The 27,763-nt window shown below is 40.0% G+C and overlaps 1 protein-coding gene across 1 annotated transcript in view; it reads right to left on the bottom strand.

Annotated features, from left to right (window-relative positions):
* fmn2b (formin 2b) overlaps positions 1-27,763 on the bottom strand; it is a 132,015-nt gene that overhangs the window by 48,318 nt on the left and 55,934 nt on the right. The window contains exons 9-11 of the mRNA XM_036571989.1: positions 13,946-14,007; positions 2,467-2,558; positions 2,069-2,198 (exon numbers count right to left, since the gene is read on the bottom strand). Of these exons, the coding sequence (XP_036427882.1) occupies positions 2,069-2,198; positions 2,467-2,558; positions 13,946-14,007 (284 nt within the window). The remainder of the gene's footprint in view (positions 1-2,068; positions 2,199-2,466; positions 2,559-13,945; positions 14,008-27,763) is intronic.

Genomic DNA, 27,763 nt, shown 5'->3' with positions numbered 1-27,763 from the left:
ATATTAAAAACTGAAAATGTGAGAGTAAAGTGAGGAGAAGAAAGGAGGTTGTCAGCTGACATGCATGCAAGCCAGAGCGGAGGTGATGACAGGTGTTTTCGCTTGATGATTAGTCAGAATGGCGGAGGGAAAACATGCAAAGATATTACTGGTTAGTATTTTTTCGTTGCTGAAGGAACACTGACACAACCAAATGTCAGATGGCATTTTGCATCTAATGTTGCGTAAAGGTATCAAGTTTTATTAATTTGTTATTACTAGGGGTGGGAATCTCTAGGCACCTCACGATTCGTTTCGATTACGATTCAGAGGGCTGAGATACGATTATTAAACGATTATCGATGCATCTCGATATATATATAGCATTTATATATTTTCTCACTGTGTGAGCTCAAGTTTCGAGTTCGAGTTTCAAGTTTATTTGTCACTTATACAACATGTCAGGACATTTATGTTTTGAAATGCTTATGGCGAGGCTCAGGTAATCACTCTACAGAAAGTAAATAAGTAAAAATAAAAATACAAGAAAAACCAACTGAAATATATTAAATATACACAAAATATACAGAAGATATATACAGAATGTAGAGACAATATACATTTTTAAGTGACTCAGTGTTGTTATTAAAGTGACTTATACTTTTAGTACTTTTAAAGCAAAGTATTTGTAATGATCCATAATGAATTTATTTCCAATATCTTTTTTAATAAATCAAATGGAAGTGATGTGGCAGGTGAACTAGAAGGCTCTCATTCAGTGCTCTTGTTTGGAGCATGAGAAGCTGCTGCTACTCATCTGCGATAAAATGCGCAGTTACGGTGAAATAAGATAGCACATGTTAGCGCAGCACATGTTACAGCTATTCTACCCGTTTTCTTTAGTGATTTTATAACTTGGGTTTTGGTCTCGTTGTAGAGATGGGGGGGATCGCTGTGTCAGTAAAATATCTTTGAGACGGGTTGTGTGCAACATAGCGCGAAAGCCCTGTTTCGCAACGACTGAGAACCGTCGTGCGGACTGCAGGTCATCTAGCAGCGATGTGTTATTCGCATTTATAAGCAGCGCAGTTGGTTTCCTGGTAGGTTAAATCTGCAACGAGAGACTGTCACACACTAAAAAGTGGCAAAGCTGAAGTCAGCTTCTCTTTCGAATTCTCCCGTTCCACCTTAAAAGGTGCCGCATTTACATTCGGCTCCTCAGTTAGAATTTAAGGTGGAACGGGTAAATTCGAACAAGAAGCTGGAGAATAAGAAGCGACTTCAGCCTCGTAAAACAGTCGAACGCTGAGAGACTTTTAACTGATCTACTTCTGAGGAAAAGTTTTCTGGCGGAGATGGGAGGAAAGCGGCTATAGCTAAAGCTTAAAGCAGGGCGAAGTAAATCTGCGTTTTCGTTTATAATGTTTAGCCTATTCTAGGACATTATCACATACTGGACATTAAATGTTGTGGCTCCTAAGGTGGTCAAAATGGCTCTTCTTATAATTAGTGTTGTGACTCCTGATCTAACCTGGCTTTAATGCAGAGGGAGCCGGTTGGATTTCTCGCTCATCCAGTAGTGTTTTTGTTATGTGCCGCCACAGACTGTCCGGGCGCTGCACTTCCGCACTTCCAAGTTCCGCCTTTTGCGTTCCGTCAACATTACGGTATATATTAAATATTTAGAAAACTGATTTTTGACGTTTGTGAGTCGATTCAGAATCGTTCACGTCCGCATCGCGATGCATCTAAGAATCGATTTTTTCCCGCACCCCTAGTTATTACTGAAGTAAACAAAGCCCTTTAGCATAGAAATCTTATATTAGGACAAATACGTACAAGATCCACTTGTAAGCTACAGTTATATGCAAATATTAACTTGAATTTAACAACATTTCAAAAAAACTCATGGTGTTTTATATCTCTTGCATTCTGTCAACTTCTATAGTTTCTTCTAACGTGTGTTTCTGCAGGTCTTTCTGCTGCTATTCATTCAGCACAGCCCATCTGTACATCAACCAATCTAGCTACCCAACAATAAGCCTTAGAAATGTAATGTAATCTCCCAAACAGTGCAGCGTGAGCTCACCTTACAGACCCTCTGCAGGACCTCCAGTTTGCGCATGATGGAAGATATACATTCTGAAAATGTGGACTGAAACAGAATACAAAACACTCTTCCTGAGAAATTGGGGATTTGGGACAGCTGAAAGAGGAACCTGGACAGAAGAGAAGAAGGAGGGGGAAAAAGTTATCACTCCCAGCAGAGATTACTTCATAGGCCATACAAGTGTTGACTGTTTTTAATACTGTAGTATTCTTAAACTCCATAAGGCTCCATAAGGTTTAGCATTAGTGGGAATTAGCTAGTTGGCCAAAACTGGCACATTTATGTTGTTTAGTGTGCAGTCACCCTTAATAACAATAACTAACAACAATAAACTATTGTTGGAGAGAGTGAGAGATGAACACAGAGAAGAATCTTACTGTTCAGGCTTGTCCAGGGGTTTGGCTCCTTCCTTCTCCTTCGATGATTTGATGTGCTTGTCGATCTTCTCCACCTCCTCCGGCTGCGCTCTCTGAAACAGCATTACAGCGATTTTAACATCAGCACCAAAGAATTTATTCTATACACTAAAACACGTCAGATATTCACTAATACGGATACTCAGGGCTGATTCAGCTAATCAATATTTTACACTTTACAAATGCTGATATTGGGCTCAGAAGCATTAATATCCAAATGATATGCAAATCATGTAAACCATATTTTTAAAGTAAAATACTATAAAGACAACATATCAGATGTTGAAACTGAGAAAATTGTTTTTTTTTAAAAATACATGCCGTCTGGATGATTATATTGTATATATTGTTCAACATTAACAGTGCCTTCACAGATGCGTACATCACCCTTGCCATGTGCACTAATGCACCCCTATACCATCATAAATACTGGCTTTGAACTGTAAGCCGATAACAAGCTGAGTGGTCTTTAGCCCGGAGGACACAGTGACCATGATTTCAAAAAAAATTTAAATGTTGATTCATCACAGAACAGTTTTCCACTTCATCTCAATCCATTTTAAATAAGCTCCTGTTTATATATGGTTTCCTCTTTGTGTTTTAGAGTTTTAACTTGTATTTGTGGATGCAGTGATGAACTGTTTTCACAGACAGTGTTTTTCGGAAGTGTTTCTGAGCCCATGCAGTGATTTCCACTACAGAATCATGTCTGTTTCTAATGCAGTGCCACCTGAGGGCCCAAAGATCACGGCCAGCAAATACTGTTTTTTGCATGTAATTTTGGATGTGATTACTTGTAGTGAGCATGTAAACAGAGATTTTCCATCAGATTGTTGAGTAGAGTGAGATATAAACACCTCAGTCTTAATCTACAATCGGAATGTATTCAATAAGATTGGCAAAAGTCTTTGCATGTAAAGACAGCCAATGCTGTGTAAATAAGGCCCATTATCAACACTTCATATCAAAGCAAACCAGTAAAGCAATTGTATCATTGGCTTTCAATACAGACCAGACAACTACAGTGCCATAGCACATTATCACTGGCATGGAATAGAACAGTTTTAACCAATTATTTCATATTTGTTACAAAGTTAAGTAAGTTCAGTACTGGTGATGTCAAGTCATACAACATCTGCAGTTTGCTAATAACAGGCCAGATGGACATGCTATGAAGTCCTAAAATTAACAACTAGCAAAAGCTCCCAGTATGTGGGCCGCTATTGTTCAAATCATCATTCTGAAGCAGAGAATGTTGTGTTTTGTTGACTTCGTGATTGTGGAAGGAAAACAAGCCATCGTTGGTCCCTGCAGGAAACCCCACAACCCCATAAACCCAACAGAAAGCTGCATAGTCTAAAGCATTTCCTCCTCTGTGAGTCCTATAGCACGATACAAAAAATGTGGTCAGAGCACAAAATTGTGGAAAATGTGGCATTAAAAAAAACAACGTCAAATAGCCGCAGTTGACCGAGACGGAGATGAAAGAAATGCGGACAGACATTACTGTGGTCTGCACAATGCAAATGACTTTTCTAAAACAAACTGTGGAGAGACCCCAAGATCTCAGCTTCCATTTATCTATCTAAATCTTACTCTCTTCCCATTTGCTATTGAAGTATGAATTACTTCAGACAGAACATGCCTAAAACACAAACACTAATAATCATCACTGTCTCAATGGCACACCAATTCTAAATAGTTTAAAGTAGAATGTAGCATGAAGTCTGATCAATATTTTAGAACAATGTTGACCAATTTAATAGACTAAATAATATTAAACAGCTAGCTCTGACAGCGCAACCCAGATAGCGAGCATATATTAGCCTGCTGGCTTGATAAGGTCGGTACCCCACTGACAGTTTGCCACTGCTGGTCCACCCTCGGACCACCCAGATTACTGTTCTGCATACAAGCCCTAAGTAGTTGTTAATCTCCGCAAACAGATTTTAAATGCACACAGACTTTTATTTTAGAAAATTAATTTAGAAAAGAAATATTACAAACAACTGAGAGGGAAAAAAAAATGACCAGGCCTAATGTAAAATGATTTTATAGAAAATGTTGTTGAAGATTAAAATGACTAATTTACAAAGTAAGACTAAATTAAGGAAGGAAAGAAAAATAAGTAAATTGGACTGTAAAAATGAGCGATGGTAAGTGCAATGTGTCTAATACACTGTCGCCAATACCACTGGTGGGCCGTCCAGAAAACGCTGAGCAAAACACCAGTCGACCGCCAGCTCTGCCATCAGCAGGCCAACAGTGGTCCACTATCCTCATGCTATCCGGGAACCTGTTCAGAAGCGTTCTAGCTGTGAAACCGGAGTACCCAGAGGAAACCCACGCAGACACAGGGAGAACATGCAATAACAATAAATAAACAAATAAAAAATCTTCGCTGTTCATAAATTTTTCTGCTTAAATTAACCAGTAGTACCTTTTAACTTCATATGACATGCATGGGCACAGCAACATTACTTCACTGTTTAGGTATATAAGATATTATAATAGTAATTATACCACTACTGATGTTTAGATTTGACTCATATTTCAAATTGATACTTATTGATGTATTTACTGAACTCCAGAAGAGAAGAATGTTTAGGTCACACTGGGTCACTGTGGCAAAGGAAATATGCATTTTAGTCATTTATCTGCATTACATTACAGAATCCTACAGAAGTAATCCTCCTGTAATCCTACAGAAAAAAATGATAAGTGACATTTCTCCATAATGCTAATCCAGGTAGAATTCGTCCCAATTTCTACACTTTATAAATGCTAATATTACGCATACTAATCTGCTAACATTTTACACTGTTAAGATTAGTACACAGAGAAAGCAGTTCCACTGCTTCACAGCCCTGTGGCTGGGGGACTTTATACCCCTCTAGCTGACACACCGGCCATGGTGACCATAAGCTCATGTGCGGCTGCTCCCAATCTATGACACCGAGATCATACAAGCTCTGTGTGCAACTAAACTCCTGTGTCAGCAATGTGTGCACATTAAAGTAGCTAATTCCCTAATTAGAAGGGCTGTCTGTACTTTCGGGCAGCGTTTCAGCTTGAGACTAATCCAAAGCTTAACTAAACTACTGCAGAAGGAGCGTCTGCATCCATTAGTGATGAATGCTAAAGTCTGCAGCAGGGACAAAATGATGGAGGCCCCAAAGCCAACCGTTCTTCATCCTTCAAACAGCCTAATCAATCACGTTAAGTGGTGGATGCTCTGCTGCACTGAGACACAAGAGCTTCTCCAGACTTGCAGAGAGAAAGTAAACACCTCCGTAAACAACCCACTCCAACATCAAACAGACTGAGCCAGCAGATCCACACTGAGAGTACAGCCTCAATACAAACACTAAACTGATGATCAGAGAGAGAGAGAGCGAGAGAGAGCGAGCGAGAGAGAGCAGCAGTAAGAGCACAAAAGAATGTTAAAGAAGGGGAAAGAGGAAGCTACATAAAGAGAAGAGACAGAGAGAAAAGGAGCGAGAGAGTGAGAGAACAGACAGTATGAGAGAAGAGATGAGAAAAGCAAGAATGACAGACAAAAAAAAAGACAGGTAGAAAGAGAAGGAGGACACTGAGGGAGCTAAACCCGAAATGAGAGGTAGAGAGAGAGAGATAAAGAGGAGCGAGAAAGAAGAGAGGAAAGAGAAAGTGGGAGAGAGAAATGAGTGATAGAGGTTGAGAGAAAGAAAAGAGAGCAAGAGAGAGACTGAGAGAAAGGAGGGGGGAAAAGAGGACAGCGAGAGAGCGAGCAAGAGACAAGAGATGTAAATGCTTTGGTTTACAACGTCGGCTCACGTTTCCAGCGGCGGGCCTTGGATGTCGCTGGTGTGTGTGTGTACACACATGTTCCAGACGTTCTGTGTTTTTCTGAGAGTGTGACAGGGTGTGTGTGTGTGTGTGTGTGTGTGTGTGTGTGTGTGTGTGTGTGTGTGTGTATATATAGACGTGTGAATGTAAACTCTGGAAAAACACTCAGCTGCATTAAGCTCCATCACTGCATCAATCAAAGCCTCAAAGCTCCAAGGCTCAAACGCCACATAACTTCTCCACACTTCAAACGGCCGCATCAAACGCGCTGATTAGCATTCAGCTCACTCCGCCATCTGTCCGCAAGGGCACGTTCTGCTCTCCCGACAACAACTCGCACTGCAACTACTGCTAATGGGAAGCAGCCTCTCACACTTTAAAGGCATATTTCTGAGAAATATCTCATTTACACTGTTTCCCGTTAACCCAACTGTAGCCAAACCTCCCAGAAATATGTTTGGGGTTTGTTGTTTGTAGCTTATGTAGCTAACAAGTAACAGAAGTGTATGCAAACTAATTAGCATCATGCAAAACTGCATGCCTTAATCGTCACACTCACCTCAGACCACGCTGTGTTGGTGAATAGTTATAGCTGACTAAACAGATTTGTGTAAAAGAGTTCGAGATTACTTGTTCTAGAGCAGGGGTGTCAAACTTAACCACTAAAGGGGACATACTAAAAATCTCAAATCCGAGGGCCAGAGAAAAAAGTTTTAATTTTTTTAATTAACCTTGTGCTATAACCCCTACTGGCCATTGTTTATTCAAAATATGCAAAAAACTTCAGCAGTAAAATAGACACTTGTAGTAGACCTTGAAATATTACATGAATAATTGAAATATTCAAAATTTAAAGGTCCCCAGGAGCTCAGTCTTTCAATCCTACCTAACTGCTTGAACTTGACACCTGACATCCTTTGTTTGCTGACCACTTTCATATGTGGTCCTAGATCGGACACGTATCTGATTCGCGGCCATGCGACCTTAATGTGAACGCTCAGATCGGAATTCATGTGCTTATGTTTTCCACTGTGCGTGCGGCATCATTCAGCGTTACCATGGCAGCAGCGCCGAACAAAGTTAAAGCCTGTAAACAGTGGAAAAGCAGCTCATCTCACCTTTTTCACCTTTGTCTCGCTCTAATAATGAGCAGCTAAGAGCTGATCAGAGTTAATTATCTTCACAGCGAAGCTCGTTCTGCTCGTTAGTTTGTTTGCTGGTGACGCACGTGATTCACTCACGTGACCTTACTGAGTAGGATGTGCGCATTCAGGTCGTATCAGGACACCAGTTTGTTCACATTAATGACAGATTTGAATCAATTACACAAACAAGTGTGAACCATAAACTGTCACTGGGGCAGTACCCCCCTTGTTACTGGGGTGGTCCCCTCAAGGGTACATCTCAGTACCTTTAGTCAGGGAACATAACTGTACCATAATCCATTAAAATTAGAATTTCTAAATACTGACTCCACACACCCCTTCTCGTCTCCAGCCTTTTTTTTTACTGTTATGTTTTGAACATTAGATTATGAACAGGTACTAATATGTACTTTTCACCTGGAAAATCATATTTAAGGTGCGCAACTAAAAATTTAAATCACTGTTGTACCTTTAAGGGTGCATTTACACTGTTTGTACCTTGACGAACGGAAAAATGTACCCGCACAGAACCTTTACTTCTAACAGTGTAGAGGGAAGAAAGTGTTCTACTAAATATCAACAAATTCTGGAAGCTAATGTCTCAAAGTAAGTGAAGATTTTGTGAAAAGTGAGGTTTTCTTTTATTTTATTATTTCTGGGTAAAAATCTCAGTTTTAGCCTAACCTTAAAACACACGACACAATTCACATTTGTAACGTGTTGACTCGTGAGTAGTTAAAGGGGAACTCCACTGATTTTGCTAAATTAAATCAATCTAGATGTAAACAAAATCATTCCGAGTGGTGGTGTGAAATGCACCTTTTTCAGAGAAATGTAGAGTCAGAATCGTTAATCATTATATTACTAGGAACCAGACATCTGAAGCGTTTAAAGCCTCTAAAAGCTACAAGCTGCATTACTTGATACCTAAGACATTGTTTTGTTATAGTTTTGTTAAAGTTTAGGCCTAAAACGTATTTTTAATATAAACTTTTACTCCAGGCTCAGTTCTGTTTCCTTTCAAAACCGCATTCTCAACCGAGATCAATGAGCATGAGCTGATATGCTTTTGTAGTTACTAGTCTGCAGCTACAGCGGTTTAACACGTTAACGGCGGGTGAAAACACGCAGCTGTTCAATGTTTTTTTGAAACTTTTTGCTTTCTGTAGTTTGTGTTGCTTGGCGTTGTTTTCTGTTCAGTGTGCACCCGAACATGAATTTGAGGGGGAACAGAATCGGATACAATGGTATAGTTTTCCTACCTATTTCTGGAAGATGGCAAAGTGTGTGGAGGACTTCGATAAGATCTGTTTCCAAAATGTCAGAGCCATATCGATTTGAACCAGAACACACAAACGATTTGTGGTTTGAATGGGAGAAGGAGAGAGAGAAGGAGAAAGATGTGTTTTTTCGAATTTACCGGTATTTTACCATTATCAGTGTGACATGTAAAACCTTATGAGACTACATGTAAGCTGCACTAGTAATTTTGGATAGCACATAAAATGATGAGTGAGATTTGTAGTGTAGACATATGGAGGTCTGGTTCCTAGTACTATAATGGTGAACAATTTTGACTAAGCTTCTCTAGGGAGCTGCATTTCATACCAACCCACTCTGAAAGATTTTGTTTACATCTAAACAGTTGAATGATTAAGTAATTTTGCAAAATCAGTGGAGTTCCCCTTTAATAACTTTATCCTACCATGCTGTCATGCTCGAGCTGACCGCTGACCTACATATAATGCGACTGCATATTAGGCCTGCACAAAAAAAATTGTAGTGAATTATGTAAGAATCATGCATGTCATCATCGTCTAATTAGAAAAAGACAGACATGCTGATTGGTGAGGTATAAACCTCCATTACTCGTTAGCTATATTAGACTCATCGCTCCAGTGGGAAACTAAAGAAACAAACTTTAGACACCAAACATGTCTTGGCTGATCAACTACGTTTGGGGTGAGGCTGCGTACCTTTGATTTTTTGCCAGACTCTCCCTTTAAAGCTCTCTGACTTCAAAATGTAAACTTCACAGCAGATATCAAAAGACAATATACAGATTCAACCATGCGGGTCGGACTATTTGGAAATCGGTGGGCCGATATATACACAGTGCATACATCTCGAGACGGGCCGACCCAGCGCCATATGCTCATAAAAGGCTGAAAAAACACATTACAGAAAGATCATTAGGTGCATTAAAGCTAATTGGCCTTTTCCAGTGTCTTACGCTCTGTATGTTTTTCTTTTTTTCTGCGGACTGAACAGGTCTGGTTTCTATAATTACTGAAGGAGCCGGCCAGACACAAACATCTTAACGATTCCCCCTGAACAGTCACATTACTCTTAAAGAATCCACAGAGAGAGAGAGAGAGAGAGAGAGAAAAAGAGAAAGAGAGAGAGAAAGAGAGAGAGAGAGACAGAGAGACAGCGAGAGAGAGAGCAGAGAGAGAGACAGCAAGGAGAGGAGTGAGAGAAAGGGAAAGCAGAGAGAAAGAGAGAGACAGCAAGGAGAGGAGTGAGAGAAAGGGAAAGCAGAGAGAGAGAGAGAGCAAGGAGAGGAGTGGAGAGAGAGAGAGAGAGAGAGAGAGAGAGAGAGAGAGAGAGAGAGAGAGAGAGAGAGAGAGAGTACAGACAGACAGACAGAGGCAGCAAGGAGAGGAGTGAGAGAAAGGGAAAGCAGAGAGAGAGAGAGAGAGAGGAGAGAGAGGAGAGAGAGAGAGAGAGAGAGAGAGGGAAAGCAGACAGAGACAGAGAGAGAGAGAGATAAAAAGGAGAAGGACAGAAATTGGGAGAGATTAAAAGAAGAAGAGAGAGAAGAGATGCAGTGGATGAAAGAGCAATAGAGAGAGAAACAAAGGGACAGAGACAGGAAAGAAAAAGAGAAAAGAGCAAAAACAAGTGGTCAAGGACAAGAAAGGAGAGTGAGAAAGAGAAAAAGGAGTGATAGAGAGAAAGGAATGCGAGGAAAGAGTGAACACAAGAAGAGAGAATGGATTAGTTTACAAAAGTGAGAGAAAAGAAAGAGAAAGAGGAATGAGAGAGAAAGGAGTGATAGCAAACAAGGGGGAAGAGAGACAGGGAGCAAGAAAGAGATAATAGAGAGTGAGAGAGAGGGAGCGAAAATTCCTGGAAAAAATATCCTTTTTTTTATTATTACTCTTTAATATTTCCCAACTTCACAACCAGAGTTTTGCCAATACAAATGGACTTAATTTGTCCATAATTTGATGACCAGTTTGATGACCTGGTTCTGTAAATGCCCCCCCCTCCTTTGAAATGAGGTAATGAGGTCCACTTCTGACATTTGTATGGGTTTATGTAACAAAAACAGTCATAACTCATTTTTACATGATTATTTTCCAACCTCAGTATCACTCAGAATTAAACAGGCCATTTGGGTTACTTTGCCTTCACTTACTGACTTACATATGTAAATGAGCTCTGTTCTGATTGGCTGCCCTGCATCGCGCCTCGTTCAAAAAGCAGTCCGGACTGGAGCGCTCCTTAAAACTTCAACATGATTTGGTGGGGGTAAAGGACAGTTTGCTTCATAGGTGCATATATGCAAATATGTTGGTTTTTATGACATCACAAAAACAGCTCATTAAAAACAGGCTGTTTCTGCAGCTCAGTTCTCATACATGGACCACAAGTACTGGGGAGCAAATGGTACATTTTGAAACATTAAGTGTTCACAAAGCACAAAAAAGGGAGAGAAATTTGGCTTTCCATGATCCGGGCCCTTTAAAAGTATAAACTTTTACAAGGTGAACTCCAAGAAACAGGACACACTGCTGCATTATTGCGGCTTTCGCATGTTTTGATATTAATGCACTTCTCGGCTGAAGTTCCGCAGACATTTCCTCAGAGTCCAGAAACTCCACAAGTATGTTCCAAACATCCGGATTTTTTTTTTTCTTCTCAGTAACGAGGGCTTTTTTTAAATTCACAATTGAGTCTAAAAGTCCTGGCACCGTCTCTGAGCAGCGAAGTATTTACTGACACTGCAGTACTGGAGAAACAGACTAACTGCTCCACAAATAAAATTGTGCTGGATACATATATAACATTGCCACTCACAGGAACAGCAGATCTCTCTTATCATAAAAGATCGGACCACTTCTACTACTACCATTAAAATCAATATGGGATACCTGGTTCTTTGAAACATATGGTTTGGGATTGTCCAGGGGTTTATTCATTTTGGAAGAGGGCGACTTCTGTACTTTCTAAAATTATAGGAAAGGACATTCCCCTTCAACCAATTTCACTGCTTCTTAGTGATAATTCACAACTACCACTCAACAGCCACGTTTACATGCAGCCTGATAATCTGTTAATAATCCGACTAATAACTCAACTGTGATAGAATACGACCATGTAAACACCTCTATCGGAATAGTAGACCAGTCTGATTGACTCCATTCAGAATACAATTTCTATCCGACTGAACGAGGTGGGTAACACTGTAAATAATCAGATAAACAGAAGACTAATAACCATGTAAACGCCTGTATCTGATCACATTCCCTATTGGAAAGTTTACGTACATTCTGCATGTGCGTCGCGTCATAGCGAAAGGTTATAACGTTCTACATGGCGGAGCAGAAACTGGTCTGCAGAGGAGACGAAGTTTTTGCTCTGATCTTTAAAAGACGGCGGTGGGACGTCGAGCTTGTGTCTCAGAACATGACGTCTTCCTCTCGGCCTTCTTTAATAAGGACATGTGAAGTATGTTTTCCTGAGTATAAAGGAATTATAAACACAAGTGCTGCTCACTGCTGCTTGTTGCACTCTGACATGACTCACGTCAGTCTTGGTAAGGTTTACATTAAGTGGTTCTCTACGTATGTGCGTCATTTTGGATCTTAATACTTGTAGTGTGCAGGTAAACAGAGATTTTCCATCAGATTGTTGAGTAGAGTGAGCAGATAAACACCTCTTAATCTATAATCGGAATGTGTTCAATCGGATTGGCAAAAAATCTTTGCATGTAACACAGACAATGAGAAACAATGAAAAACCTTTTGATGGTTTGACCACAGAAACAAAAGTGATAGTTCAGCGCTGGATGCCCCCTCATTTACTGCATGGTAGGAAGTGGTTATTTTATTTTCATGACATAGTGATGATGGAACTCTCTACTGCTAGAACACACAATGGTAAGGCTTCTACAATCCAAGTATGGGAAAATTTGGCTTTTAACCTTAGCGAACTACTTAAAGCATGAGTGTTTGAAAATGGTAAATTAGGGATATAGAGTACCCAATACTGTAATACATGCTAGGATATGACAGCAGATTAATCTCTATGTCATAACTGAAGTATTTAACTCTCAGTATTTTTTTTTTCTTCCGAGGGTGGGTGGATGGGTGGGTGGGTGGATGGATGGGTGGGTGGATGGGTGGGTGGATGGGAGTTCGGGGTGGAAGCAATTATTTGTATCTGTTGTCATTGTACCTCGTTTTCTGTTTAGTATTACAAAAAAAAGCTGTTCACTATAAAAATCACTATAAAAATGTTTTAATTTATCAAAAGATAAATGAAAACAGTTATAAAGCAGTAAGCCACAAGAGGCTGCTTTACAGAGTGTCTAACATCCCCTCTCCTCCTTTAACATGGCAAATCACTGCAATGCAGGTTCTTCCATCAAGCAATGTAGTTCACTAACTGTAGGCTATGATATGTCGACGTATGCAGTCACGTGTAGATAAGTGGACATTTCATAACTGTCCCAATGTGGCTCAGCCAATAAAACTTTGAACTGTTTTGTAAGGGTGATTTTTCCATTGCACAAAATACCGAAACCTATGATACCAGAAAACCGCATCTGTGCTTTGGCTACTGGCCACTGGTCACTACTGCAGGTTTTAGTTCTGTGGTTTAGGGTACCTGATCAAGACTGATACTAACAGGATGGAAAGGTACTCACGGCTGTTCTCATTTGTCTGTGTGTAATCAGATCTTTTACCCATATGACTAGACATGCAAGTTCTGTTGGTTCCTGATTGGGTCAGTTCTTGCTTTTGAACGTGCGGTGGGGAAAATGACCTATGCAGTAGGGCTGTCCATTCTCACTCTAACTAAATCACTCAGTGTCCTTAGATGAGTATGATTGTTGGTTGACTAGGTAAAAACGTAAAGACCTAAATAAATAATTGCAGTTAAAGATGATTAGTCTTGATGATTAGGGGTGAACATTTAAAAAAATGTTGAAAAAAATGGGAAAAAAAATAAATTACTAAATAAAATAAAATTAAAAACACTAAAACTAATATTGATATCTGTAATAAAAAGAAATGAAGTGCAAGTGCATGTGGCGTTCCTGCTGATTCTACACTAAATATGGATCTATAGGGTGAAAAACTCCAGATCAGACTCTAAAATTTAATTAGATAATGACCATTAATCTGTGTTATTGAATTAAACTTTAAAAGGAGAACAGAGCGAGAGAGGCTTACGTTCTCATATAAAGCCTGTAACGTCTCCAGGTCAACCACGGTGTTGTCCAGGTTCAGAATTGCTGAAAAGGGGAGAGGAAAAACAGAAACAGATAAAAAGTTAGTAAGAGGTGAAGCAAAGAACTTAAACCAGCAACACCACTCTCACTTAAAAATAATGATACATACACACATACATAAATACAGTCACTACACATCACCTATTGTTTAAAGCAGTATTTTATATATTTTTTTCATATCATGCTGACACCTGCCCCATGAGATATTGATTGTATACCCTATAATTGATGACAAGAAGAAAAAAAAAATACTATAACAAAATATGATGGTTGAAAAGAAGAGTACAGAAACTGAGGTTTTGAGAGAAGTGATGGGTTGAGATCAAGTACCCACTCCAAATAATCTCACTGCAGTCTGTAACGGCCAGGATCTGGATGGCCCATTTCTAAGGCCAAACACACACACAGGTTTGGGGTCAAAGCTCTGAGTGCTCAAAGCTGAGCTTAAAGGCAGATTTGGACATATTTCTTTCCTCTTCCCACAGGGTTCAGCCACCCACTGCAGCAGGGGTCTCTCACCCCTCCACTAATCAGCTTAATCAGTCCTGATGATTCTGAGGGTAATCAACTAAATTTGACTGCAACATCACCCCCACAGTCCGGAATGTCAAGACTGTCTACTTACTGCACCTTTGAAGATAACGTACGTGACTTAGGACAGATCCTTTTAAGTGTGTGTGCAAGTGTGTGTGTGTAATACATAAATAAATTTATACATACATAAAAATATATAAACATTGACTATATAATACTCTATAATATTCTATATATATACACACACACACACACATACACAACTATGTATATATATATATATATATATATATATGCCTAAAAGTCACCAACACTCTGCTGACTCAATAACTACAGAGTTCCAAACCTCCTCTGGCATCAACAGCAGCACAAAAACTTCACCATGAGCTTGATGGTGTGGGTTTCCATGGCCGAGCAGCTGCATGCAAGCCTTACATCACCAACCACAACACCAAGCGTCGGATGGAGTGGTATAAAGTCCACTGAGTGGACTGATGAATCGCACTTCTCTATCTGGCAATCTGATGGATGAGTCTGGGTTTGACGAATGCAGGAGAACATTACTGACTGCAGTGTGCTGACTGTAAAGTTTGGTGGAGGAGGGATAATGATATGGGGCTGTTTTCAAGGGGTTGGCCTAGAATCCTTAGTTCCAGTGAAGGGAAATCTTAATGCTTCAGCAGACCAAGGCATTTTGGACAATTGCACACTTCCAGCTTTGTGGCAACAGTTTAGGAAAAGTCCTTTTCTGTTCCAGCGTGACTGAGCCCCAGTGCACGAAGCAGCTCCATAAAGGCCTGGCTGGGTGAGTTTGGTGTGGAAGAACTTGACTGGCCTGCACAGAGCCCTGACCTCAACCCCATCGAACACCTTTGGGATGAACTAAAATGGAGATTGTGAGCCAGGCCCTCTCGTCCAACATCAGTGTCTGACCTCACAAATGCTCTTCTGGATGAATGGGCAAAAATTCCCACTGACACTCTCCAGATGAGTGTAAAAAGAGTGGAAGCTATTATAGCTGCAAAGGGGGACCAACTCCTTATTAATACCTATGGATTTAGAATGGGAGGACATAAAAGCTCCCCCACATTTATTCTTTTTTTTTTTTCTCCAATATTCCATTAAGCATCTGACACCAGGTGATATCAATACACATATACACAGATAAGCTACTTCTAATTCTACAATGCATTATTACAGCATTATTAATATCTATTTTATTCATGTGGCAGTCATTTCCTGAGGGGGGTGGGGGCGGTTGTGGGGGGTTACTTATGGTTCTTATAAAATACATGTGCTCATATAGCATGATATACTGACACTGACACATACTGACACTGCATGACATTCGGCTTTCAACAAAAATGGATAAAAGGAGATTCCACAGGTAAAACCAGGAGTAGCAGCCAACCTGAGCTTTCTTTAAGGAACAGTCAACTCAAATAACTTTGATCAACGTTCTCAAACTAACACCAGGTCAGAGAAATGAGCAAGAGGCAGACAGAGATAGAGAGGGGAAAAAAGAGACACAGATGAAATAAGTGAAAGAAAGAAGGCACTGAGACAGAGAAGAGAAAAAGAAAGAAGAAAGAGACACAGAAATAAAGGAGAACCTAGAAAGAGGAAGAAAGAGAGAAATGAGAGAGAAAATAGAAAAACGTGAGAAAGAAATGAGAAAGAAAATGAAACAAGACAGAGAACAAAGTCAAGGGAGAAAGAAAGAGAAAGTGAGATAGCATGAGAGAGGAGAGAGAAAGACAGAAACAAGAGAGATCGAAACAAGGGAAAGAAAAGGGAGAAATAAGTGAAAGAAAAAATAAGGCAATGAGACGAATGAGAAGAAAGAGAAATAAGTGAGAGGAAGAAAGAAATGAGAAAGAGACAGAAAGGAAGGAGAGAGAATCAAATGATGGAGAACAGAAAGAGAAGCAAGAGAGAAAGAAATGAGAAAAAGGAAGGGAGAAAAAAAAAAAACGAAATAAGACAGAGGGGAAAAAAACAAGGAAGAACAGAATAAGAGAGAGAGAGCGCAAGCTTGCGAGTGAGAGACAGAGACCGAGAGAGCGTGAGAGAGAAATAAGAAAGAGAGGGAGAAATGAGCTAAAGAAGGCAGTGAGAGAGAAGAAGTGAGAAGAGAAAGGAATGAGAGACAGAAAGAAAGGAGAACCAAAAAAGAGGAAGAAAGAGAGAAATGATAGAGAAGAGAAAGGGAAGCAAGAGAGAAAGAAAAGGAGAAAAAAAATGAAATAGATGGAAGGAAAAAAAACAAGGAAGAAAGAATGAGAGAGAGCAAGACAGAAAGGGAGAGAGAGAGAGAGAGAGAGAGAGAGAGAGAGAGAGAGAGAGAGAGAGAGAGAGAGAGGAGAGAAAATGTGTAAGACTGTCAGGTTCCTGAGCGCTGAAGCTGCCGCCGCCTTCGTGTCTCTGCGTTCAGGATCTGGCGCCCAAAACTGTAATCCTTTAAAAGTAAATGTTTGAACACAAACAGGGCTGGAGCTGCGGACTGTTTAATCTGAGATATAGTGTTACATTCAAGCACTCTCTCTCTCTCTCTCGCTCTCTCTCTCTCACACGGAGACAGAATAGCTGAGAGAAGCAAGTCGACTCCAAACATTCACACTGGACACATTGTTTAAGTTCTAAGTGTCTGAGATGATTGCTAACAAAGTCTAGAAAAACAGAGTAAATAAATACTTATAATGGTGCCACTTTCACGCTTAATTGAATCAAAGCTTTGAAACAAGGAATTTTAAAAGGGGAGGAGGAAGGAGGAAAAAAAGGAAAAGAAAAGAAAAAGGCAGAATGGAAAACTGCAACTTATTGAGCTCCACACGTGTTTATTTTCTCTTCCCGTGATAAAAGTAGAGTCTGTGACGGGCGTTTGAGGGATAAAAACGACCTTAGTGAATCTGTTGGCGGGACTAATGGCCTCAAATCTGACTCACGCCCGCACGAAATCTGCATCTTTCTCCCATCGAGTCAGGCCAGATTTAAACAGTGGAGGTGATGGGCTCAGGCATCAATTAGGATGTTGGATTTAACGTAATCCCCAGAGTTCAGCTGCAGAGGGAAAAGATCACTCTCCAAACAAATCACACTGAAATTACTGCTCCACTTTCTCTGGCCTCAGTAACAGCCCCAATACCTACATTCTTCAAAATAAAGGTTACTAAATAGCTCTTGGCTTGGATGTATGGGGAATTCCAGCAATTTTTCAAATTTTCTGCATCTCCTTGAGATGTAAACAAAGCCATTCGGGGCGGTTTGATGTGAAATGATTCACTGTAGAGAAACAGACTCAGATTTCTTTACAGTGGTGGTGATAAAAACCAGGAGTCCTGATGTCTGCAACACAAATGTAGTCATTTTATTTACTGTCCAAAACCAACAGACAAGCTACATGTTTTTTGAGTTGTTATTTGTAACTTCAATGGTAAAACAGTGACAAAATCTGACAAGAGTGTTCTTTAGGGAGTATTTTGCCTTATAACTCCCTGCATGTACCTCTCCACCGTGAAAAGGCTATAAAATATGTTCTCAAAAATATAAAAACGTCTCGGGCATCAGGCAGCGTACTCGTTACCATTTCATGTAATAACTTTGTGAGGGAGCTTTCAGAGGCAGTAAACTCTTCAGACGTCTGGTTCCTATCGCACCACAGTTCTCTCTGGCTAAGTTTCCCTAGAACTGAGCTTCTCATATCAAACCACTCTGAAGGGCTGTGTTTACATCTTTACATCATTTAATTATGCAGAAATCAGTGCCCCTTCAATGCGTACAGAACCTTTACACTGAGTTTTTTAAAGCAGGGGTTCCCAACCTTTTTAACTGCATCAACCAAAAAGCAGGCTATAAAGGATGTTTTGCCACTGTAGAAGAACAGTCTCCAAATGATGAAGCAATTGGATGGACTTTACAGCCTCATTCATTAGCTTCCCTTGCATACCAGACACAAGGGATTTAAAACCTCAAGTGGAGACGAACCTGTATTTTAAGGTTCTTACGTTCTAGATTTTTTTCCTGAGTTTGCAGCCCTAATAAAACATTTGTTATTGTTATGTTTTGTCACTTTTGACTTCCTCACTTATTCCAGCCACAAAATAATAGTCAACAGTAATCGTCACACAGTGACCTTTCTTGATACATGAAGTCATGATTTTTACATACATACAGTGATGTGAAAAAGTGTTTGCCTCCTTCCTGATTTCTTATTCTTTTGCATGTTCGTCACACTTAAATGTTTCAGATCACCAAACAGATTTAAATATTAGACAAAGATAACAGAAGTAAACACAAAATGGTTATAAATGAAGGTCTTTATTATTAAGGGAAAAAGAAATCCAAACCTACAGGGCCCTGTGTGAAAAAGTGATTGCCTCCTGTTAAAACATAAATTAACTGTGGTTTATCAGGTCTTTGGAAAGCTGAATTCAATTTCCCTAGCCACACCCAGGCCTGATTACTGCCACACCTGTTCTCAGTCAAGAAATCACTTAAATAGGACCTGCCTAACAAAGTGAAGTAGACCAAAAGATCCTCAAAAGCTAGACATCATGCTGCGATCCAAAGAAATTCAGGAACAAATGAGAAACAAAGTAATTGAGATCTATCAGTCTGGAAAAGATTATAAAGCCATTTCTAAAGCTTTGGGACTCCAGTGGACCACAGTGAGAGCCATTATCCACAAATGGTGAAAACATGGAACAGTGGTGAACCTTCCCAGGAGTGGCCGGCCGACCAAAATTACCCCAAGAGCGCAGCGACGACTCATCCAAGAGGTCACAAAAGACCCCACAACAACATCCAAAGAACTGCAGGCCTCACTTGCCTCAGTTAAGGTTAGTGTTCATGACTCCACCATAAGAAAGAGACTGGGCAAAAGTTCCAAGACGAAAACCACTGCTGAGCAAAAAGAACATACAGACTCGTCTCAGTTTTGCCAGAAAACATCTTGATGATCCTCAAGACTTTTGGGAGAATACTCTGTGGACTGACGAGACAAAAGTTGAACTTTTTGGAAGGTGTATGTCCCATTACATCTGGCATAGAAGTAACACATCATTTTAGAAAAGGAACATCATACCAACAGTAAAATATGGTTGTGGTAGTGTGATGGTCTGGGGCTGTTTTGCTGCTTCAGGACCTGAAAGACTTGCTGTGGTAAATGGAACCATGAATTCTGCTGTCTAACAAAAAATCCTGAAGGAGAATGTCCGGCCATCTGTTCGTGACCTCAAGCTGAAGCGCACTTGGGTTCTGCAGCAGAACAATGATCCAAAACACTCCAGCAAGTCCACTTCTGAATGGCTTAAGAAAAACAAAATTAAACTTTGGAGTGGCCTAGTCAAAGTCCTGACCTGAATCCGATTGAGATGCTGTGGCACGACCTTAAAAAGGTGGTTCATGCTCGGAAACCCTCCAATGTGGCTGAATTACAACAATTCTGAAAAGATGAGTGGGTGAAAATTCCTCCACAGCGCTGTAAAAGACTCACTGCCAGTTATGACTGCAGTTGTTGCTGCTAAGGGTGGCCCAACCAGTTATTAGGTTTAGGGGGCAATCACTTTTTCACACAGGGCCCTGTAGGTTTGGATTTCTTTTTCCCTTAATAATAAAGACCTTCATTTATAAACTGCATTTTGTGTTTACTTGTGTTATCTTTGTCTAATATTTAAATTTGTTTGGTGATCTGAAACATTTAAGTGTGACAAACATGCAAAAGAATAAGAAATCAGGAAGGGGCAAACACTTTTTCACACCACTGTACATACATATGTTTTTCATTTTCATCATATATATATATATATATAGCGCTGTTGTTGGAACAAAACCTTGTATCTCCAAAATGATAACTTTACAGCAGAAGGAAAAACCTACTTTACTTTTAGCGTAAGTCAATGGAACCAGACTTTTTTTCCCCCTAATTAATTTTGGGCCGTTTCTTTTGGTCCATTCATCATGAAATTTACACACAATGTAAAGGACAACAGGCATTTTCAAATTAGCTCAAAAACTGAAAAATGACAAAAATTTTTTTTTTTTTTAAACAATGACAGATCAAATGACCATTTGAATGCTTCTTTCTATACACACAAGCACACTGGCCCAATCTACAGCTTTAACTATCAACACCATTAAGAAGCCCTGCTTTTGACAAACGCCTCAGACTAGGGAAACGCTCAGAATTTGAACTCGGGCTCCAGTTCCGTTTGTGTTGGAAGTTTAAAGACAGATAGCTGCAGTTAGTTTTTCCCATTTCTCCAGATGCTGGAAGGAGAGAGCAGATTCCTCTGACAGTAATGTAGTTCTCCAGTGGCTGAGGGAGTAGCCACTCTGTCTCTACAAATCTCAGACTAAATCAGTTACATCTGAAGAGGGAGTTCATGCAAAAAAGAAAAAAAAACCAAAAAAACAATATATGTATTAATACCAGGCTCAATTCGTGTTCACAAGAAAACACACTTGGACACATTTCATCCAGTCTGAACAGCTGGTTGGCACTTCAATCCTGCTCTGCTTTACAAAACCATGAAAGATTAAAGTATTTTAATTACTGCAATAAATGAGTCAAACTATATAAGTAAACTGTAGATATCTGCTCATCCAGCGTGTCTGAATGAAGGGTATTAACAGGGAGTTTGTCCCTTTTTTTGCTCCAGTAACAGCCTCTATTCTTGTGGGGAGGTTTTCCATTAGATGTTGGAACACTGCTGAGGATCTGATTGCACTCAGCCGCAAGAGCATTAGTGAGGTCAGGTACTGATATTGGATGATCAGTTCTGGATTACTCCAACTCATCCCAAAGGTACTGGATGGAGCTCCATCACTGCAGAGAACACAGGTCCACTGCTCCATAGCCCAGTGCTGAGGGGTTTTATATCCCTCAAGTCCACACTTTGGGCATGGTGACCTTAGGCTCAGGTGCAGATGCTCGGGGGCACCCCATTTTATTAGTCAAAGCTTTTCTATAGAGATTGTCTAGGCCGCAAAAATGAATAGATTAAATCATTTTAATAAACAGTTGGGCTGTGTTGTGTTTTTGAGTGGTCTCAAATCTGTAATGGAGTAGTCCCCAGATGTTAAAGCCCCTTTTGATCCACAGTATAAACAGTAATTACAAACCACTTGTCTAATCTCACTCACAATAAAACACAGGCAACATTCACTGTTGACCCACCGCTGCTCAAACAGTTTGAACCGACCATAAGAGGCGATCGAATGGAACAAACAGCATTTTAAATTATTGGTTCTTTCTTTTTTTAATAATTGTTACCGTTTAAAATCATTATTATTTTAGACTTGTAGGTCTATTTAAGCATTATCGCCCCCCACCCCAAGTCAAAAAACAAAACCTTATTTTTTAAGACATTTTAAGCCAAAATTTCACTGTCCAAAATTGCGTTCCTTTGTTTTCACACCTTTTGCACTGACTAAAACAAAAGCCACGCGGAAGATCTGTTCCTATGCCCTTGATAAAATTCTTTTGAACTTTTACTGAAAACAAACATGATGTAGAAGATAGGATAGGGATGATGTTCAAAAGAGCACTGTGCAAAAGGAGAAATGAGGATTTCTTTATTTTTGAAAATTAAAACACTGAATAACATTAAACCTTTAATGTTAACAGCTTACAAATCAATAGTTGCACCTTTTCTTTTCCCAATTAATCAAAACACTGATTAACCAATTATGGAAATAATCACTGTATCATTATTGTAACCCTACACATTATACAAGCTGTATGTGCACAACTGAACATCTGTATTAGTAAATGATGCACCTTACAGTAGCTGAATTTGCTCATCAGAAGGGCTATCTGGATACTTCTGGACATACAGCTAAAAAGAAGCCGAGTTTTGACCGCATTTCAGTCTATTTGAATAGATAACAGTGTCATACAGTGTCAGAAACCACAAACAAGTCTATTTGAGATGACTTAAGAACTTGATACAGATGCTTTGTGGTCTATGTGGAGACGTGTCCATGTGTAAAACTAAAGGTACAAATTTCAGACACCGAACATCTTGGCTGATCGATTACACTCAAGGTAAGAGGGGAAAACATGTAAATTTACCATCACTTTAACTCATTAAGTTGTATAAAGGTATGGGAGCCCACGGCATTGGCTTGACTTCACTCAGGGAGTCGGTGATGTCATATCCTCTGTTTCCAATCGAGTAAGCTCTCTACAGTGAGGACAAAAGGGTGGCCAATCAAACACAACGTCTACAGAGGAACTTGCATCATACACATGGTGACTGGAAGAGGGGGGTCTGCAGTGTGAAAATCTGGCAACCACAATAATCGGAAGACATCAAAAGAGGGAAAGAGAAGCGGGGAATTCCTCTGAAATGTCAGACTGGATGTCTAACAAAGGAATCATATGATTACGCAGAGCTGAGCCCATATGAAACAAACCAGGGCATGTGGATGAGTTAGGAAATGAGTAAACACATTGATTGGATGAAAATTAAGTACAAATTCTCCTGGCAGCAGCATAAAATATACAACATTTCTCTCTATGATTCTTCCTGAGAGAGAAAAAGAGGTGGGGGGGCGGTGAAACAGAGCGAGTGAGAGCGAGAGAGAAAGAGATTGAGAGAGAGAAATACAGAGAGAGAGCATAAGAAAGGACAGACTGAGTAAAGGAATAGAAAGCCTGAGTAAGTGTACTCAGTCTGAACTGTGTGAGGACTTTAAAGTGTAGTTTTCTTTGTTCTGATGACCTAAGTGTTTTGATGCGATCACAGCAGCAGCTTGTTAAACCTCTCTGAGTCAGGAACCGATGATTAGCTCATGATTTTCTCAACTGAGAGCTGATCAGAGCAACCCGTCGCCCATTAAAGAGCACAAGACAGAAATTTATATTTACCAGACCACAGCAATTGACCATCTGCAAATTACTACTGACGCATTTCGCAGCCAATCACAACCATCTCTAAACGTTCCGTCATCTGTCAACCAGAGGAAACCCTTCAACAGATCTCCTTGTAGTGAGAATCGGCCGGTAAATTAGTCAGAATTATCTGGCTAAAGAAGCAGAGAGAAGGTGTTAATGAGGAACGTATACTACCTAACTCAGGCTCTCTTTATCATCTGGACGGTGGAGCCGTTTATTTCGGTTGTGAACCTAAAAACGTTTTAGCTTAATCTATGTGGAAGAGCACACTCACAACTCAACAGCAAAACTAGTAACAGACAGACTTAAGTTGGCTCCGAGGGAAGCTACACTTTATCTGGGTTACTGTATTCAATAAAACAAACTTATCTGCTAACAGCTAGTCCGATAAATTAGTCAGATTTTAATCACATTTGTGATTAAAACATTGGCCCATATTCACAAAGCAGCTCTGAGTAGGAGTGCTGATCTAGGATCTGTTCCAGTCAGTAAAGACAAAGTAAATAAGAGAGGAATCTGATCCTAAATCAGCTCTCCTACTCTAGGAAGTATTGAATACGGGTCATTGTATGTAAAGATGCAGTTGTACTTTGCAATTTCATCAAAAGGCAGATTTTGGCCCAGTCCCATTTCACCCCTCGCCCCTGCCACTTAGCCCTACCCCTTGGTTTTGCACGTTCACGCCTAGGGATAGGGTGTCCTGATTCTTGTTGAGATTGAGGGGTAGAGCGAAGTGTTAGGGCTACATGGCCCTCCAAATGGAGGTTTTTCAGAGGCACATTCCACACAGTGTTATGAGGAAAAAAATAGGAAAAACCAGCGAGATGGCTGCACAAACGACCAAAGAAACCAGCAAACGTGAGTATTTTCTCTGTTAAAATTTACGATAACCACTGTATTAATTTTATGTCATTTCAATGTATTATGATCCTTTTCTTCATAACAAGCAGAAAAAAATCGCTAATAGTATACTGATGTTTTGGTAGCTATAAAGCTAATCTAAAGCATATGAAGCTGAAGTCAAGTATTTGCCAGCTTCTTGTTGGAATTTTCTAAACAAGAAGTTAAGTTTTCTCTTACCTAAATTTCCTGTTCCACCTTAAATGTTGCAGCAGTTCTGATGCCTGAGGTGCTAGAAGGTAACTGCTGCACCATTGAAGGTGGAACGGGAAATTTAGTTGAGAAAACTCAACTTCTTGTTTAGAAAATTCCAACAAGAAGCTGGCAAACTCCCAGAATGGACCAGACACGGTCACGGCGTCCACACACGTCACTGCCCGGACGACAATTCAAAAGAGAAATGAAGGGGGGATTATTTAGTAAACAAAACAGGAAATGAATCAAGAGACAAAACATTCTTTTCTGCTCAAACACCAACTTCTATTGCACAACTGATCAAAGGCACCTACAGGACAAAAAAGTAATCAAATACAAAATACATCAATGACAATCTGATCACCTACAATAAAGCAGTTTTTCAGAAAAACAATTTACAGTTTTGCCCCCTCACACCAGATGTTGTCAATCAAACAAGACATATTTGGTGTCTGTACTTTGCTTCTTCGGTTTTTGTGCTGGAGCTACGAGGCTAATGTAGCTAACAAGTAATGGAAGCTTCCAGCCCACCAATTAGCATCATCAACTATCGCCCATATCGTGACAATTAGCTAGTCTTGCAAGCCATTTAAATCATCCTCAAAGTTGATTGTTCTTGGCTACACTGAGCAACAGAATCATACATCATACATCTGTGTTTGGAAAATTCGAACAAGAAGCTGGCGAATGGCTGACTTCACCTTGATATCACAGTAGAATTAGGGGTGGTGATAAATAATTGTCACTCCCCTCTTTGAAGGCATAAGATGCCCTAAATGTAACTAAAGCCCAGCAGTGAGGAGCTGAACTTTACCCTCCTCTGCTGTCACTGCAGACTGGCAGGGTCACCTACAGTGCAGCGCTAGTAGCTGTTAATGAAGTGATGTTCTTTTTTATTTGAGGGTCCCGTTTCATAGGGAAAGATTTCAACCACTACCCCCTGTAACTCAGTTCCAAGGGGTTAGGGTGACACTCAAAAACAAGGGGTAGAGGGTAAAACTAAGAAATGGGATTGGGCCTTTGTGCAAAACTGAATTTCCACTGCATTTTTTATAAAAAGATTTGGTTGTTGTATGTAAACTGTCAAAAAGTGTCAAAAATGTACCGTTCATCCAGACCACACTCTCCATATATGGAAGCTAAGGTGCAAAACCAGCCCGTTTTGAATTCATTCTTTCTGTGCCGTCATGAAAAGCCAACACACTTCCATACATCTGCCTATTCGGCCTAGAGTAGTTTAGCCCCACACATACACAGGGAACTTATAAGACATGTTACAGCCCAATGAGGCACAATAAAAAGCAGCCAATCAGAACAGAACTCATTTAAATAAAGATATTTTAAGGCACAGGAACAAAACAAGCCTGTTTAATTCTAAGGGATAGAGAGACGTTTGAAAGTGATAATGTAAAAATAAATGATGCCTATTTTGTTACATAAAACTGTCATAACTGGACTAAGAAAAATTAAGTGCAAGAAAAACTGTAGGACACGAACCCTTGAAAGTTTGCTGAAAGACTTACTGAAAGATGACAAATTCTAAGCTAAAACTTCTTTTTAGACATGAAAACCTATAAATTTTCCCAGTTTGATTAATGCAATAATGATTGCTGTATCCTATTTTTCTGCTTCAAATTGCCTGTTTAAATTCTGGGATCAAGACAGTTTGGAAAACGGTCATGTAAAATGAATGATGACTTTTTTTGGTACATTACCCCACACAAACATTTTAAGTGGAACTCAGGTAAAAAATTAAATACAAGAAAAACCAACTGATCATGCAAAAGCAACAACCAAGACTAGAAAAGACTGCTTATTTCTAAGTTTGTAATTGATCAGTCAAGCAATAATCATTAAACAAACACTAAAAAGCTCTGTCTAAGCTCAGATGTTGTTAAGAAGGCTGCTTATTAAAGTTGTGAAACTGCAGACGACTCACACACATCCCGTTCCACCACCTCTTTCCCTCTACAGCCTTGGGACGAGGCTGATCGTTGCCATGGCAGCAGATGTGAGAGCGCACTGATCATTCGGTTTTTATTCATGTTTATTTGGCGAACCTCAGACGACTCCAAATATTTGCGCGACGCAGAAGAGAATATTGTTCTCAGATTTTCACCTCCGTGACTCACAGAACACGGCTACTCATGCAGCTCCCAAACATCCCTACCAGCTACAGAGGGGAATGAACTGCCCCCACCCCGGTAATTCACCCTCAACATCCCAACTTTGCCCAAATCATGTCATTTTTGAACAACTACGGCTAACCAGAGAGGGTCTTAGGTTTCAATCTGTATGTTCCACCAAGTCCCAGTGCTCAGACTCATGGGAAATGTAGTCCATTTACAGTCAGGATCCTTCATAGGCCAGCTGTGTGAAATGTAATGCCTGGTTTACACTTGATGTGTCGTGAAAATCGTAAAAGTCCTCGCGACTAAACTGCGTGACACCCTCAGGCACGACCCTGCCCGAAAGCCTGTGGGCCTGTAAGTCCTGTAAATAAACCATTTTCTCTCTGTGTGACAGTTTCAATGTAGATGCCAAGCAGGAAGACTTTTGAAGCGAGTCTGGTGGCAGAAATCAGGAAACACATACACCTTCATTACTCCTCCACTAAGGACCATTAAGACAACCAAAGAGGTGTTAATTCTTAAATGCATCAACAGAAATGGACCAAAATCACTTGCATTATCATTACATTAATGTACAATAGAGTTAGTGGGTTTTTTCCCCTCCTACTTGTGGTCTGTCGTCTTGTGTTACATAAGCTTGAACATGAACTCAAACTAACATTTCTAAACACAACAAACAGCCCGTCTGGGACAAAAAGTCGCCGAGCTGTTTTTAGGAACTCGTGTTAAAGTTTAAATCAGAAATATGGATCTCATAGTCCTGCTTGCTCTGAGGGTACCCACAGTCTGCCCACAGCTATCTAAGCATCAGCAGATAAGCCGGAGGAAACGCACTCGCTACCACCCAGAATGGACCAGACACGGTCACGGCGTCCACACACGTCACTGCCCGGATGACAATTCAAAAGAGAAATGAAGGGGGGATTATTTAGTAAACAAAACAGGAAATGAATCAAGAGACAAAACATTCTTTTCTGCTCAAACACCAACTTCTATTGCACAACTGATCAAAGGCACCTACAGGACAAAAAAGTAATTAAATACAAAATACATCAATGACAAACTGATCACCTACAATAAAGCAGCTTTTCAGAAAAAT

This window comes from Colossoma macropomum, unplaced genomic scaffold (genome assembly GCF_904425465.1).
Source record: "Colossoma macropomum unplaced genomic scaffold, Colossoma_macropomum, whole genome shotgun sequence".
NCBI lineage: Eukaryota > Metazoa > Chordata > Actinopteri > Characiformes > Serrasalmidae > Colossoma > Colossoma macropomum.
Note: the sequence above shows the minus strand (reverse complement) of the source record. Positions and strands in the feature narration are given on the sequence as shown.